General features: G+C 37.0%; 1 protein-coding gene across 2 annotated transcripts in view; it reads right to left on the bottom strand.

The window, feature by feature from the left end:
* Nucleotides 1-1,341: 1,341 nt before the first annotated feature.
* Nucleotides 1,342-17,176, bottom strand: part of TAF2 (TATA-box binding protein associated factor 2) — a 60,984-nt gene continuing 45,149 nt past the window's right edge. The window contains exons 23-26 of one of the 2 annotated variants that reach the window (XM_008642624.2): nt 16,138-16,367; nt 13,365-13,517; nt 12,846-12,951; nt 1,342-2,965 (exon numbers count right to left, since the gene is read on the bottom strand). In XM_008642624.2, coding sequence (XP_008640846.1) covers nt 2,700-2,965; nt 12,846-12,951; nt 13,365-13,517; nt 16,138-16,367 — 755 coding nt within the window. In that variant the 3' untranslated portion in view covers nt 1,342-2,699. The remainder of the gene's footprint in view (nt 2,966-12,845; nt 12,952-13,364; nt 13,518-16,137; nt 16,368-17,176) is intronic. The other variant, XM_017746087.1, reaches the window with a different exon arrangement.

Below are 17,176 nucleotides of genomic sequence, written 5' to 3'. Positions count from 1 at the left end.
TTCCTCAAACTTCTTTTATTCTAGACCAGGAATACCCAGTTCCCTTTATTTATTTTCTTATATACAATGTTATCTCATTTCCATTTGCCCTCTTATTTCTTAAAATGTGTTGCCCCAAATCACTGGCACGACAGGATAATTACTTTCACATCTTATATAAAAAATCCTGTTAATCCTTAAGTGACTTTTACTTTTGCAATAGTATAAAACTGCTCACCTCTGTGCAACCAGATGCTTTTTTTTTCACTGCACCATACAAGATGGGGAGAATGGCTTGCTTTCAGACACTCCATTTTCCCTGGAGTTCAGTATTTCACATTCATTCCTTCTGAATTTCAGTTTGCTTTTTTATAATCACCTGTGCAATCTGCCGAATTATTCTGATTTCTGAGCACACTTATCAGTTTGTGAACATTGCCTATCCATGTTGCACCATCTGCAGACCTCAAACTTTGTATTCCATCAAATACACTAATGGATATTCTGAACCACGAACATGATGTAACCTCAGAAACTGCACTAGAAAAAGCTTTTTTAGATTCTCTCTGTCCCTCCCCTACCTTCCAGTTTTCTACTGGCAGTATCTTCACCATATATTTACTATATATTTAACAGTTCACTTAAAGTCATACAGCAATACCTCTGATGGCACAATTTCTGTGCTACAGCTCCACCTCAGTTCTCTGCCTGTATCACTGAACAATACATTTTCCCCCCAGCCTAAGAGTGTAAATCCACATCTCCAAAAGTAGAAACTACACCAGCCTAAATTATCCATGACCTCATTTTTAAAACATAAATGCATCTGCCTTCAATCTCCCAAACAATGCCAGCTTTCATTGCTTATTAGCCCAGGTCTCCCACAAACACCCCTGGCACTGTTACATCACTCCTTAGCCAAGGGAAAAACACCTCAAAGTATTTCCATTGAGCTATTACTTGCTGTCTCCCAAGCAGTGCTGAGCTGCACATATGGTTAGTACCCAAAACACGCTCAGTACCTCTTTCATCCCACGTTTAGGTGTTTCTCTTGCACCTTTAGCTCACCTAAGCTCCAAGAGCTTGCAGTTATTGCTAAAAGGACACCCAGGTGGGCTTCCCCTGACAAGGCAAAGTTGCAGATCAGGAGAGGCTGCGGTGTTGCCCAGGACCATTGTGTCTGAATCCAGCCCAAACATGTGTTCCAAGTGCAACAATCAGCACAACTATCCATGCAGTATCGAAAGGATATGGTGTTTGAATAACAAAATAAGTATATGCATATTACAAATACCTGAGCCTATCATCTTTCTAGTCTACAGATAACTTTTTATTCCAAGAATTACAGGATTCACCAGCAGGTATAGAATATAAAAGTATTTATTAACTTTCATGAAACAGAATATGGCTTAAAAAAAAGTTTTCTTGGGTCCCTCTTGAACTTCTCTCTTTGCTCTAAGAAGGAGAATCAGTCTCTCATAAAAATTTGTGAAAATTAAAAAAAAAATATTAACCCAAATACAACCATCTTATAGAACACCATGTGAACTCTGGGCAACAGAAGCTAACCAGTGCATGGAAATAAAACCCTGCTTCTACACACGTACAAAGAAAACAAATAAAAATTGGCAGAGATTATTTATCTCTATTATTAAAACTTTTTAAAAATTAAGCTTTTAAATAAAACACTTCCTAGGTGTAAATAGTACACTGCATAAAACACAGCTAAAGAAATTTAAATGTATCCATAGTTTCAAGTCCCAGACCTAGTTTCATCTACTAACATATTTCTTCTGTGGATTCATGAGCTCATCTTGCTTCCAAACAAACCACCCCTCAGGAGGAAGAAACAGATATTTTTCAATATTTTAATTTTTAAGTTTTTCAGATTTTTTTAATTTTAGCAAACATCTTTCAAAAGCATATTCCAATGTTAAGCTTGAAGAAAAAATTCTGCCTCTGTCAAAATAATTCGCAAACTTTATTGGATTTTTAAAAGCCTGATTACAGGACAAAACATGCATTACGGATTTTGCTAAAATTCCCAAAACAATTGCAGAATTTAATCATATTCAAAGGCTCATGTCCATAATAAATACCACCAGCTTAAAAGCAGCCTGGAATTTTTCAAGAGTTTTAGTATCTGAAAAATGCAAATGTTCTACATACTGTTCTTTTAAGTCTGACATAACGTTGCAATGGTTAAAGCAAGAAACAGGCCATCTGAAGACTAAAGAAAATCCCTGTCTTCTGAGGAGATCTACACTTAGTTACACAATACTGCTCTGGAAACAGCCTGTCACCAAAGGCCTGGCAATTGGCTTCTGCTTAAAACATACTCTGCCTCTAACATTCTTCAAAGGATTAAACCATAATTGATTCTGGCAATACACATGGTAAGCGTGATGTGCAGGGGGTTGCCAGTGGACATGGGGCCCTTACATAAAGGGCTGTTTTCTTTGTTTAAAATGGAAAAAAGAGTGGGAGGTGTGGAGAACAGTGAAATACAAAATGAGTCAGAATCATAAACCATATTTTTTGAATCAGATTTCAACAACCACATATGCAAAAAGAAGGCTTCAAAGGTGGCAGAGCTTCTGAATTGCTAAGGCAATTCGCATATTCTTAGTTCCATAAAAAAAGATAGAAGCTATAGTTATGTACATCCTTCTAAGCACTCCAAGAATATTGCAAGTTGAACTCCAGAGAAGCCACTGGTATCAGTCTGAAAGTGATGGGGAACGAATTGATCGTGCACTGGCTGGACTGTTAGAGAAAACAAAGGGATCCTTTTCCTTTTCTTTAGTATCATGTTTATGTTTATGTTTATGCTTATGCTTGTGTTTCTTCTTCTTTTTCTTGTGCTCATGGTGGTGATGGTGGTGGTGATCGCTGTGTTTTGAGGAGTTTGATTCTTTACTAAACACAGAGAGTGGAGCTGCTGAGACAGGGTGCATGTTTATCTCTCCCGAAGATTGTTCCTTACCTAAAAGAATGGATACAGTGGGATTAGCAAATGTTTAACTTGCATTGTTTCCAAACACAAGGAATTCTGAAATATTAGATAAAACCTACATTATCATTTAAACATACAAACATGGAATCTGTTATGATGCTTGTACCATTTAGCTTCAGAGAAGGTTCTGAACATGCCATTAAAGTTCCCACACTACTAACAATTTTTAGAGATGATCTTTCCTTCCTCAACAGCATAAAAGTATTCCAGGCAATCTGGAACTTTAAAGAGCCCTAGGAAACTGCAAGTCATACTAGCTTCCTGAAATTCATTTTTGAATAGAGTAGGAAAGCCCCTATAACTCTGAATAATGCAAATATAATTGCTTGTGAAAATTCTGATAAAAAGTGCAAGAGTGGCATAAAAAAGTGCATTTTTGGGATGTGAACTCTTTTTAGTCAGGAAGTAAAGTTCCCCACAAGAACATACAAACCTTCTGACAGTGGAAAATTAAACTGATTTTTCTAAAAATTGCCTCTTACAACCAATTTAGCCTATTTGAAAGATTATACAAAGCTTTTTTCTTAAACAAAACCAAATCCCAGTAAAGACAATTATACCATCTTTATCAGTACATATTTCACAAGTACACTAGAACAGTTATATATTGAGCAAGCCTCCTATCTAAACCTGAGGAAGGAAATACGATCCATGACATCTCAATTCCCATTCTCTCTTTGGCTCATTTAATATTTCATTATTTCAGACAGACTGCAATAGCTTCAATAGTAGAGATTAAAGGGCATTATTCTAAGGATACCTTTGTTAAAGAGTGCAAATGCTCGGAAGGTAGGAACACTCAGATTCCTTTAGGCTGAAATTGAATCAAATCACATTGCAAGAATGCTTTAACAACTAGATAAATGTAGAAAAGCATCAACAGATTTTTAAGGCAACTAATCCTCTAAGTTTTACTTAAAATGGATTTTCTTCATAGCTACTTTAAAAATGGTTTTTTTTCCCATCCAGTTTTTGGTGAAAATATCCCCATTAACAAATAACAAGAAATTGTGTTATGTTCTTTGCAATTACCTTCTCCTGTATATTTGAAAACACATTTATTTTCTAGTACATCTTTTTGTTTGGCTGGTTGGTTGTGTAACTCAAAAGGCAAGAAAGATTTGTCTGTGGGAATGATTCCTGGAAGTCTAAAGAGACAGCTCCCTGTACTATGACAAGCAAGTATTGAGAACAATTTCCATGCAATCTTTCTAGCCTTACCCAAAAGATTAAGGACTGATTCAGTTATGAATATATACAGGAAATTTCTAGATGGTACAGCTGTTTTGTTTGTTTGTAAGTAAGTTTTGTTTGTTTTTAAGTAAGTCTGGAAAAAACAAAATCTACACCTTTACAAAGTGTTTGTAAGTCAGAATAGAAACACAAAACATTTTTATAGTGAGGATAATCAGTAACTTACTATGGGGACATGGTGGAATTTCTACTGCTTGAAGTCTTATACAGCAAAATGATGTCTTTCTAGAAATATGTTTGGTTTTAACCACAAGACAGGAGTATGGTGCAATATAAAACTCTGCTGAGGTTATGAAGGAGGCTAGTCTAGAATACAATAGATTCCTATGAACTTGAAATTGCTAATATAGAAGTATTTTAAAAGCTTTAATTTTTATTTAATCAGAACTAAGCAGCAGTAAGCTCATGTTATCAATGCAAAAATTTATTGTCAGAATTCACAACTTTACTTTTTTATGTATCTTATGGCAGGTAGAGGAGATGCACACCAATTCCAAATTCAGTGCATACCTACTACCACTTTGTTGTCTGGAGCCATTCTCAACAGTGCAGACAGTGTGCAAGTATACTGCATTTGATGTACAAAGGTACAAGACTGCTTCACAATGTAATGATTTCCAACTTCATTTTTAAAGGAATTCCTCCTGTATCTAAACCTATCCCCATAACCTGAGCTCCTTCCTCTAAAGCATTCAGTGCTTAGACAACTTTATTTAGCAGCTGCAAGGATACAAAACCAGTCACTAAACAGAAGACACAATAGTGAAAAAAGGAGTATATCCAACTCAGGCGATTAGAAAAGGAAAGGGTGGAGGCTGTATCTCAGAAAACCAAAGCAGGCAGTATTTGACACTGTTAAAATAGTCTGCAATAGTTAAAGGTGAACTGTGGCAGTGACACAAACAGGCCTCCCAGTAACACAGAAATAAAGGTCTTGGCAAAAAGGCTGAAGACCACTGGTTGGTTGTATAAAGAAATGTACAAAAGATTACCTAAAGTACAGAAAACATTGTCATGTGTTCTCAAGATGCAGGCACATGATACATAAAATACACATGGCAAACTGAAGTCAACTTCAAATAGAAGAAAAAACCCACACAATGTGACATAAACTCTTAAAACTTCTCAGCTCCATTAATTCCAAATTGTGGAGTTATTTTTATATGGAAACTAAACCTGTAAGTCTAGACACTAACTTTAAAAATTTTAATCAGAACTGGTATAAAAACACTGGCTCAAGTCTGCAGGGATGATGCAGCAGCAGTGTCAAGTGAAGATGAAGGATGCAACCAGACTCTCCTGACTCTGTTACACGACCTGCCACTTGTGCTAATTTCCTGCAGTTTACTGAACTACCAGCTCTGCTAAGGCAACAGTCTGTATTATCACCTCATTACTTATTTCAGGTGTGTTATTAAAAAAATCTGTTTGTTAAAGCAGCTAAATACCATTGACTGCAATAAGTTAGGGAGCAAATACAACAGTAGTTTAAACCAACAGGACTGAAGGGGTGGTGGTCACCACCTAGAGAGGCAGGAAGATCTTCAGGAAGGTGAGAAATGGGGTCCAACTGCAACTCAAGGGCTACTGACACTTAGGGAAACAGTCAACATTGGTAATATGGAAAAGATGTCAGTAAGAAACGAAAGAATGTCATTACAAAAATCTGCTTCTACTGAGCCAGCAACAGGAGTACACACACAATTTCTTCATAGAGGTCAATAGTGACTCTAGTCTGCTGAGTTTTTAAATGCAAAAATAACAGCAATCCAGAAAATTTCCTCCTGCTGTTAAAGAGTGCTTTGAAATCAAGAATCAAATACATTGATCCTGGATGATGGCTCCAAAAGATTGAACACCTATAAATGCTCTACCAAAAATGTTACAGATTTCCACACATAAAATTCAGTGTTGAACCTACAGAACCTTTTTTTTTTTCCTTTCTTTTAATTAGTATCTACTTACAGCCTATGCTAGGAACATGCCAAGTGTAGTTAAGGAAAGCAAGACTAAAGAGAAATTGCCTCACAGGGCAGTATAATCATCCTTTTATCAATGGGGGTAGCTGGACTGATGCAAAGAGACACAGAGCACTCCCTCTTCCTGCAGGGAACCCACTTCTTCCTGGCACAGAGAGCAGGACTGAAACCCGCATTTCTCAAAACACAAAAACACACAATAAGTGGAGGGCGAGCCCAGGAGCTCGCTTCTGAAGTGGTTAGTAGCATTCCTTGGAAGAAAATTCACATACATGTGTCTATCCACATGGATCTCCTCCTTTTTAGGATGTGGAGATTCCAATGTAATTATTGGCTTTGTGGTGTTCCAGCCAGCTGGGTAGGTGTTTAAAATTAGACAGGATTATGATCCCATAGGAGAAAGATCAGAATCTTTGTGTACCATTTGCCCCAAGGACAAATACAAATGCTGTAGATGTTGTGAGAGAGAATAAAATATGAAAATACAGATCTGGTAGCTTAGTTTTAAAATTAAAGGGATTTAGGTCCTGATAAGCTTTAAAGTAACAGAAATTGCTGTCAGATAATGATAACACCCTGCTCACTGAATTCTTTTCCTTTGTAAGACTCATTGGTGCATTAACATTCAACTATGTTGTTGGGTAGAGTGTTTTTCTCTGATTTTGTTATTGAACTTCTACAGTTTGAAAACCTGTTACTTGAGACTTTAACATGTCAACAGGCTTTCATGAGATCTTTCATATGGTCCCTCCTATGTTTCTGATTTTTTCTGTGTGAAGAGAGTGGGATGCCACAAACTTACAGTCTCTGTTTCTTTGCATGGCTAATCAATGTAAAACAGCTAGCTTATACAGGATTTTTACAAATTGACACTTGTTTGAAATCATCCCATTTGCACCCTGATTTATTCAAATATCAGAGAGGGAAAAACCAAGTTCACAAATCATAGCAAAGGCTGAAGCCATGGGTCCTGAGGACAGGCTGATGCTCCAGCACCTGACATGGACAAGCTCTGGGAAGAGGGAGACATCAACATAAGCACGCAAGCACTTAACGTGTCTCTCCCAGAACTCAAAGAAAGCTTACCAGTGAGGAAGAGAATGCACTCTCTTTGCCTAGCAGTTAAACTGCATCCCTGGCTAGCATTTTCTATAAAGAGAAAACACTCAAAAAATGGAAAATACCATAAAAACGGTTTCAAAATTTTTCCTGTTCTTCTTTATTTCTTCTTTTCTTTTTAGTGTTACCCTGGAAATATCCAAGACACACCATTTTTTAATTTAATGCTCTGTTTATGCATCTGTTGAACCACCAACAAAGTACATAGAAAAAGTTACCAAGCATAAATGATTTCAAGTATCCAGAATGCAAAGTCCTGTAATTAGTCTAAAGAAGCAGAATTTTCAAATTATATGTCTCTGAAAAAGATTATCAATTTTCTCTCTAGGAGAGTGCTCTTTTAAGGTCCATGGGACAAAAAAGTTTGAGGGTGAGAAGCAAAGGTCTTGTCAAAAGAAATAAAACCAGCCCAAAGGTTTCTGAAGATGTGCTAAGTAAATCAGTTAATTTGGCTCCAATGTAAACATTTTAACTAGTTCCAATTTACAGACTCATTTGACTTAAATTTTTCAGTAGGATTTAAAATCAGATAGACAATTCCAGATACATATACCAAAGGTATAACTAAAGTATTGTATAGACAAGCTGGTGTTTTAACTAAAGTATACCTTTAACTGGTAAAAAGTTTATTAATTTCCTCATTTGACTTTGATTTAACAACTATATTGCCTTATACTTAATAGAATAGCTTGACTATGGTGTTATTTTTACTGCACTTATTTTAATATTCTAAAACATTCTAGTGAAATTCCTATTTTTGAAAGAAATAACATTTATATCAGGAAGCCAATTCAGAATACTTTGTGCCTCTATCAGTTTCAGGTAGTTCACTTGAAAACTTGCTAGCCTTATTCATCCTCTATATTTGACAGTGTTTAGTTGTTTTCTCAGAGACAGTCACAGCTATATGTTGTTTTTAGTAAATCATGGAGTTGACACACTGCAGCCACACACTGATGCAATTCTCATTTCTGTTGTCACTATCTGCAGGGCTTGTGTTTCTATTAAATCTGCTTTCTTTACTTCAGGGTAAAGCACTGGAAAACACCATTCCTTGTGAAGTGTACAATTAACCACATACTATTTCAGTGAGGCAAATTTATCTACAAACCTCAAAGCCTATGAGATACCAGTTTGGAAACAGTTATATCTTGGGTAATAAAGTGTAACAGATACTGTATTAATATTATACGTTATTAAAAGGCATTCTAGCAGAACAGCTCTAACAACTTTTACCTCCTTAGAAAGTAAAGCAAAAAGCTATCATTGTCAGTGGTGTCCTCATATCCAAGAAGCGTTCATTTATATATTCATGATGTTTCCACAGCACTTTTTGGCAGAGAGCCACTAATGGCTGGACTTGGAGGTACTGGTGCATTTACAGCTAACTTGGGTAACTGCAGAGCTGCAGACCTTCTCACGCAGTTTGGACTGAATTCCTATTTATTCCTGCGTCCAAACTCCAAGTGCAGTGATTTGCACCTCAGGTTTGGATCTGCTGTTGTAAATGTACTGCTTAAATATAGGAACTACACTAGTTTACTTCTACACTTTACTACAGCATGTGCAGTATGTCCAAACTGTTCCAGAAAAAAGTCAATCCAGATAAGCCGTAATTTCCTGAAAGTGCACTAACTGTGATAAACAAGACCATAATCAACACTATGACTGTGGTCTAGACCTCCAAAGTTTCATGTACATCTACACAGCAAACAGAACAACCTACAAAGTCAGCAGAGGCAATTTCCAATTTGATTATCCTAGAAAACTGCAAAAGGATTAACAGAATGGCCAAGGAATCTGTTTGATCTGAATCTGAATGCTCAGGATGTGTCCTCAAAGCCCACTGCCTCTGAATGTGATCAGAAAAAAGACTGCCAGTGCACAAAGTGAACATCACTGAACTTTTTTTCTTTCCTTTGCAGAAACAGAGAATTGGATACTGCTTTTTATCAACTTTCAAACCATCAAAACTAGCTGGAAAAAGTTCAGTTAAGTGTTTATCAGTGATGAGCCATAACAATATGTAACTTCACTGGCAGATCATGCAGCCTACAGCCAGGCATTTATTTTGAAAGCAGAAAAGACCAGGCCAATCAATAACCACTGACAGATACAGCAGAACCTTTTAAAGGTTACTTCTGACGTATTGTACTTTCAGATGAGTGAAATATTAGAGAAGTGTACCTTTATCTGATTTCACTGAAGTCAACAAAGCAAGACAAGTCACCTTACAGCCTGAGAGTTCAGATGTGTTGCTTACACAAAATCTGATCTTGAAATTCTTTTATCTTAAGATTTAAGTGAAGGGAGCATTCCTAATATTCTTGATGATTAATAGCAAATAAAATCTGTTCTCACATTAGAAATGTAGCCTTGCACAGCCTTGGAGGTCCAAAGGAGGCTACCAAGTTCCTAGCCCTAAGGGCAGATGAATAATCATCACAGCAGCATTCTTCAGACAGTTCACAACTACTGTTTTGTTTTAATAATTTCTTGATAAAATTATTAGATTCCCTCACAACTACCAGAGTCCACAGTTCTACTATCATAGTCAGGATGCTTCAGTAGGATTTAAACCATTCATTTTCTGTATGAACTCGGACAGGTGCTGTAATTGTAACACTGAAACCTGTAATCCAGCAAAAGCTGTATTAGACTACCTTTTTTATTGTCTCAGCCTTAACCTTTCACATCCATGGGTAGAGCCATAAAAAAAATCCATCCCCCCCCAGCCCCTCCCCCCCCCAAACTTTTAAAGGAAAATCATATTTTCCTGGAGTTAGGGGGGTTACATCAACTTGACCAAATCCAAATCATCATTTGCAGTGGTCTGGGAAATGTGAAAAAAAACCCCAACCCAACAATCCAGCAAAAAACCACAGATAGACAGGACCCAACATGAACTTCCTCCTGGCAGCTGCTTTTCGCATGCTGTGTTTGGCTGATGACCTAACACTTCATGTGACATGTGGGGACATAGCCCACAGCTGGGGGAGGAAAACTGCGGGTGGACTAAGAGCTCACTCCTTCCAAGCAGGAGTCAGAACTGAGGCAGATTTACTAACAAGATACTGAGACCATTTCAGAACCTGCTGTCAATCTATTTCACAACAATCACTCCCTGAAATGCACCCATCCTCCATCATTGTTGTAAAACCTCACAGGCCCTGTGATTACTTTGTAAAACAGAACACTCCTATGTGTGAACAATTTCATTTATGCATGCTTTTATTTCTCCCCATCTGTTTCTTCTCAGCAGTGTACCATTTCCTAAAGATTGAACTATCTTTATTTACTCAGTCTGTAATTCATACATCTCTACTTCTAAGAAAAATGCCATGAATAAGAAACAGGTGAAATTTTAGAAGCAAAGAATATGTGAAGTGGAAATGTTTCTAACTGCACAAACTAAAAAAAAAAAAGAATAAAATAATCCGAAGTGCTTCAAAATAACGTTTTTCATAGGCTTACTATTTAAAGTGAATTCTGGTACAAAACATGGCATTTGTCTCATTTATTACCTAGGAAAGAAAATGTATTACAGTGCACTGAATGTCTCAATAACAGAGGTGAGAAGGTCATTCAGGACACAAGCAAGACTTGAAGTAGCTTGTGTGTGCTGTAGGTCTATAAAAGGACCAATCAAGTGGCCATTTCTCCATTCTTGGTCAGACTTTACCCTTTCTGACCTCCAGCACAAACTTAATCCGCAATAGTCCCTGACCACAGAGCTGGCGTACAGAGGGTCCCCTAAGTCCTATTTGTGAAGTATTTGGCAGAGTTTTGTTTATGACTTTATATTCCACAGAGTGTGTAAATCTAGTAAAAAAATAGTTGCAAAATATCATATAAGAGTTATAAATACTAATTGTCAGCAGATCAGCTTTGCACTTGCATGCCCTGGATGCATCATTGTTTGCCATAACAGAAAATGTGATGGTTGACCGTAACATTGAGAACAAAATTCAAAGCAGCTCTGAGAAGTTTAAACTAAAGCTTTGCAGATACAGGCTCCTAGGTTCATGAGAGTAACCTACATGCAGCCTGCCCCTTTACCCTGCTGAAGTAAGTCAAAAAGTTGGTTTTGCTACTCTAGATAACTAACAGCAAAGCTGTCCTGGTGGAGTTGGCTGTAGGCACATGTCGTTAACTGAAGGCCATCTGGAATACAGAAACTAGACCTCCCTGTGTTTTAATGTCCCCATATGAACTTAATTTCTTAGCTGAGAAGTGACAGCAGTTACATTTTATAAAAATAAGGAAATTAAAAGAAAGAAATAAACTTCCTTAGTGGCTACAGCATCTGCCAAAGAAGAAAAAATGTTATGTCCAAGGCCCTAATGGAGTATGAGCATCCAGCTTCTGCACCACTGGCACCAAGGCACCAGCCTCAGCAGGATTCTCAGGGCAGCAGCATCCACCAGCCCTTCTCTTAAAATGGGGCCACTAAATTGCCTGGTCACAGAGAAAGCAGATGAGGTCACCTGTCAGCATAGCTCAGCACCTAGGGCAACTCAAGATGGAACCAACATTCCAGATCCTGCTGCTAAGGTCTACTTCTCTGTTACATTATGCAGTCACTGGATAAAAAGAGAAAAACAAGCAAGAGGGTAATTACTCTGAATTCTACTTCTAAAGCCAAAAACTTCACTTTAACACAATACAGTACTGCAACCTTAAAATCTTGTTCTGGATCTGTATGGAAGATCCCTCAAAATGCTCTGTACATTGTCACATGACCTCAGCTTAGCTCCACTGGCATGTTCTGGAACTGAATTTTGAACAGTTAAAATATTTTGAGAAAATGAGACTAACCAATTAATTTCTTTGCTAATGACAGAGAAGCAAAGAAGGTGGAAGTTCATCAATGATGTTCAACCTGTCTTAAGGTTTCTAAGAAACACTATGCTTTGAGAATAATTTTGTCAAGTGTATGAAAATAGATACTAAGAGAAGTAGTAAAAGAAAGGAAGTGCTTGAAATGAAACAATTTTACTCACAGATGGAATCTTTTCAGCTTTGGAAAGCCCTTCTAAATACCTTTGAGGCTTGTATGTTTTTTAACTGCTAATATTAAGTTATAAATCATTAATATTTGAGGGGTTTTTTTTTACTTAAGAGTCTTGCTATTTTTTTAACCTTCAAAATTACTATTTTTTAAATGACACCTATGGTGAAACAAGTTTTACCTAAATGCTTATGGGGTTCCACTTCAGCTTTGTGCTCTTTTATTCATTCCTTAGCTTTTCACTTTTATAAGCATGATTTATACTTGTCTTACTTAGCTATGTGTGAAAATACATATGTATACACTTACCTACACATCTACTGAAACCTAAAGAAAAGTTCTTATGCACCCTTTATAATCCTGGAATTCCAGTAATATTTAACACTTACCAACACTGTATGTATGGAAATAAGCAGTAGCAGAAAACACCTGACAACTGAAGTAGTTAAAAAAAATACAAACATCTTGCCTATAAAGTTACTCGTACCTGGTGTGGATGGTCTCTCCAGCATATTCAAATGATGGTAAATGAAGGCTTGGCTGTCATGAACTGTGTCCATATCAATTTCCTCTTCCTCTTGAGAGTTAGAGAACTAAGATATCAGGAAAAAAAATAAGCAGATGCTAATAACTCATAAAAACATCACTAAACAGGATTTAAAATATTTCATTTTTGAGGTAAACTGGGGGTGAGAGGGAAAGGAAGTGATATCTACCACTGCAAAGGAATAAAAATTCAATAAAATTAAAAAGGGTCAGTGTGTTTCCTTCTTTCTAATTTACTGTGAAGCTGTGCGAACAAGAGCATTATCTGTCAACTTTAGTTCTTGCCAGCCAATAAAGAATCTGATAGGAAATGATTTTGCCAAAGTAAGCATAACAACTGCTGTACACATATACACAGCATGTCTTTTGTTTGAACACAGCTTCAAGGGAAGCCAGCAGACACCACTGCTGTTATTCTGAACACTCTACACATTGTGCAAGTTGAATTTCCATTTCTTACTCTGATTTTGAGTTTGACTTTACTGTCTTCATTCTTCTCTAGTATTTGCCCTGGCTCCAATGGAGACCCGAGTGGCATATCAGCCTTCCTCTTCACCCCCTGCTGATGACCAGAAATGCTGGATGCTGTTTCCTTAATAAGATGATCATCCTCCTGAAGCGGCATTAAAAGACCACAATTAGAAGATAGCAAGATCCATGTTTCAGAGAAAGAGACCTGATACCTGAAAAATCTTCTGAGTAAAGTGGGTGATTTGAACAGAGTCTTCTCTGTAGTTCTGGCAAGAAGTATTTTCTAAAACCCTGTATGGATTTGTGCCAACCACTCCTACAAACATAGTTTCTCTTTACTTCTATCCCTGCTCCCTCTGCATATCTAGCACTGGCATCTTTTCTGTCGCTTCTCACAATCATGGTACTGTTGGTGTGCAACAACATTTGCTGCCTCTGAATAGCCTTTCTATAAATCTGTGCCTCGCTGACTCTCCTCAGGCCAAATCTCAGTTGAAAAACTGCGATAGCCTCTGATCTACACATGGGATTTAGCTAAATCTTCTTTCAGTTTGTTTTAAAAGCTAAAGCTTACTTTACTTAGTTCAAATCATAATGAGTACTCATAACTTCTTCTTCTTTATTTTACAACAATATTTATTAAAAAGAATAAAACTGTCTTGTAAATTACTGCTTAGATTATAAAAAGAACAAGGTCAAAGAAATATAAAAATAGGAGTCTCCTAAGTTATACATATAGTAATGAAAACAGGAGACAGGTGTTTCAACAAGTCCAATACACAAAATTTAGAAGGGAAAATAAAGTATCCACAGAAGCAAACATAATTAGAAGCTCACTAAAAACTAGATAAAAGGCATATATATAATAGATTCTCAAGGGCATATATTGCTCTCCTGAACTGCTCTGCCTCTATCCTACAAAGAGCACTCTAGCCCCACAAACTCTTGCCCTGAACAATCAAGTTCCATTTTATGAAGTGGGTAACTTTTACCATCCTCAGCAGGTTTAGTGGCACTGGTCTGTCAGTACTGATTTTAACATGTTTATGCTCTCAGAGTATGTCTCCTTCGAAGAATCTAGTTAATTTGATAAATTCTATCACCTGTTTATTCTTTTTTTCCCTCAGTTACATACATCCCTTTTTTCATCCCTACCATTTTTTGTCCAAGGCACTGCTATTGTGAAACACTTCTGGACTGTCTGACATAAGAGGCAGTCTTTGTTTTATGCTACTGGAAAATCAGTACCCTGAATTTTGGGGGAGTTACAGTGAAATGGTTACCTTAAGGTAAGGGGTTAGGAAAATGTAGATGAGGAATAGGAGAAGATACAAAGGATGAATTGCGAATTGAAGCTTATACCAGTGCTATATTTCCACACCAGTGCAAGCCAATACACTGCTAAATGAAGCAGCCTCATCCCCACACAGTTCTGTCCTGGGGTGCCACAAGCATTTTTACAGCTACGTGACGAACTGACTCAGGAAACTCAAATATCTGTTCATAAAAAGGTACTGTTCAACCAGATCCTTCCTGATCCAGCTCACTATGCAGCAACAAGTACTATGCTAGCACAAGGAAGAGGAAAGTTTAGGAAAAGAAGAGTTAAGAGGAAATCTTTCGATAGTCCGGCTCCAAAAAAAGTTTGGGTGTTCACTGAACTGCAGCCTAAAAACCTGCCAACAAAATGCTTCCTAGTATTTAATTCTAATGATTAGGGACAGCAAATTTGGACTTACTACATGCTCTGTAAATATGCAGGACAGGTCTAACAATATCTGACTCTACCAGCATTTTCTCCCCCTGCTGGAAAGGGCCTGCAGCATACTGTCAACCAGTACTCTCAGTATACTTTTCAATAAAAACTATTTAGACATTAACTATGGAACTGATAAAGTAACAGTAAACCATCCCATTCAAAAGGGTGGAGAGAGTTTCAAACATGCTAATCACATGTTTACATTCTCTTTCAGGATTTACTCCTGGACAGTTTCCACCAAATGCAGTTTTTGAAACTGTTAAGAAAAATCACTCATTTCCATGTGTGTTGATTTTTCTTTCCCTCGTAATTAAATCTGTCCAACAAAAATACTTGGTCTTGAAGCAGTGGCAGTTATTCTTGAGGAAAGTATGACCTTAATAGTTTATAAAAATTTGTTTTCTAACTACACAATGTTAGGACTGAACCCTCCGAATCCAGAAAGATACCAAACTGAATGTATGCCATTCTTCAGAAGTTGTTACAAATCCTTCAGAGCACAGTACTAAAACATCAGATTCAAATGTTCAATGCAGATGTGTTAGATTTCCAACTTTCACATCTCTTAAAGTTATTTAAGATGAGGTGTATCTATGTATTTTAAGATGCAATAAATTCACTGATAAAGGTTTTGTTTTGGAAAATTGGATAACTTGCCTATAAGAAACAGTCTCATGAAAAAAGTTTTCATCACAGCATCAAACATTTCTGTGAATCATTTCATATCTCAGAAGCAATATATAAAGTTTCATAAAGAACAGAAATGATGAGACTAGAAAAAAACAAGTAAAAAGCTTGCATATGCGACACAAAACAGTTAAAAAATGTCCAAAAAATCATGGTATATGCCAGCTTTTCAGGAGTACAGAATAAAGAGCAACGAGGTAAGAAGGTAGCTTAGGTAAAGCATGAGAGGCTTGAACACAATACAAAATTCAGTCAGCAACCCATGCAAGAACTCAGAGCCAGCTGAATAGGATGGATGCAGATAGTTTGTGCTTACGGTGTTCTGAAATCCTACTGACTGTCCATGATTGTTAGTACTATTCACAGGTTCCTGATTATTTGCAACTGATTCAGGGATGATCGTTGGATTAAGTACAGCCTTCTTTTCTTTCAGGTTAAGAACAAGTCCAAGCTCTGGTAATGGTAAACAGGAAGGTCTGCTGAGGCCAAAGAGTGTGAAATAGAGGTCCACAGCACCACATCGTAATCTCCAGTCATGTGAAGTTCCTAAAATCCAAAAGAGATTGTTAATACAGAGATAAAATCTCCTCCTCTCTCACAAATAAAACTGCTTAAGTGATCTAGGCCCAGCAGAGTATGACATTTTCTGTGCTGGAGATACACTTCCTTCATTATTCCTGGCTCTCATTAGCTCTAATTCATATGCTTTCTTTTTAAACTTTTTTTCTTCTTAAACTTTCTTGTTTAAAAGAAAGGCTTTAAGTTTCCTGGGTTGTAAGTTAGACATGTTTAGCAGAACAAGACCAGAAAAGTAAGTGCTGTAATAACATAATGAAAAATAAAAGAAAAATAACCACACCCATATGTCTTTATTTTTCAAGTTGCATTCTTAAGTTTTCCTACTGGGCAAGTAAATAGAGCATTTTATTACCCAACTGGCTTCCTGTATCAATGGATTTGGTTGCATTTGCCTATGTATTCCACACAATGTAGTAAGAGCTTTAAGCATGACTAAGATCTTTACTCTCTAGAAACTGGATTGATCGAGAAATGCACAGGCATGCTTTTTAACATCATTACTATGTCCTGTACTTCACTGAATACACAATACTGTATTAAAAAAAAAGTCTTCTTACTGCACAAAGCAATACTTTATTTTTTTATTATTTTTCACTGCAAACTGTGTACTGCTTTTATATCTTCATACACAAATGGTCTAAGCACATTTGGCACCAATCACAACAGAAAGACATTTAACATCTGGTGCAATCTGCAAATACAGTGATTCTGGTGTTAACTCAGCCCAGCTCCTGACTGACTGCAAGTTTATTGAACATATTGTTCCCCAGCAGGAA

This window comes from Corvus brachyrhynchos, unplaced genomic scaffold (genome assembly GCF_000691975.1).
Source record: "Corvus brachyrhynchos isolate BGI_N302 unplaced genomic scaffold, ASM69197v1 scaffold28, whole genome shotgun sequence".
Lineage (NCBI taxonomy): Eukaryota > Metazoa > Chordata > Aves > Passeriformes > Corvidae > Corvus > Corvus brachyrhynchos.
Note: the sequence above shows the minus strand (reverse complement) of the source record. Positions and strands in the feature narration are given on the sequence as shown.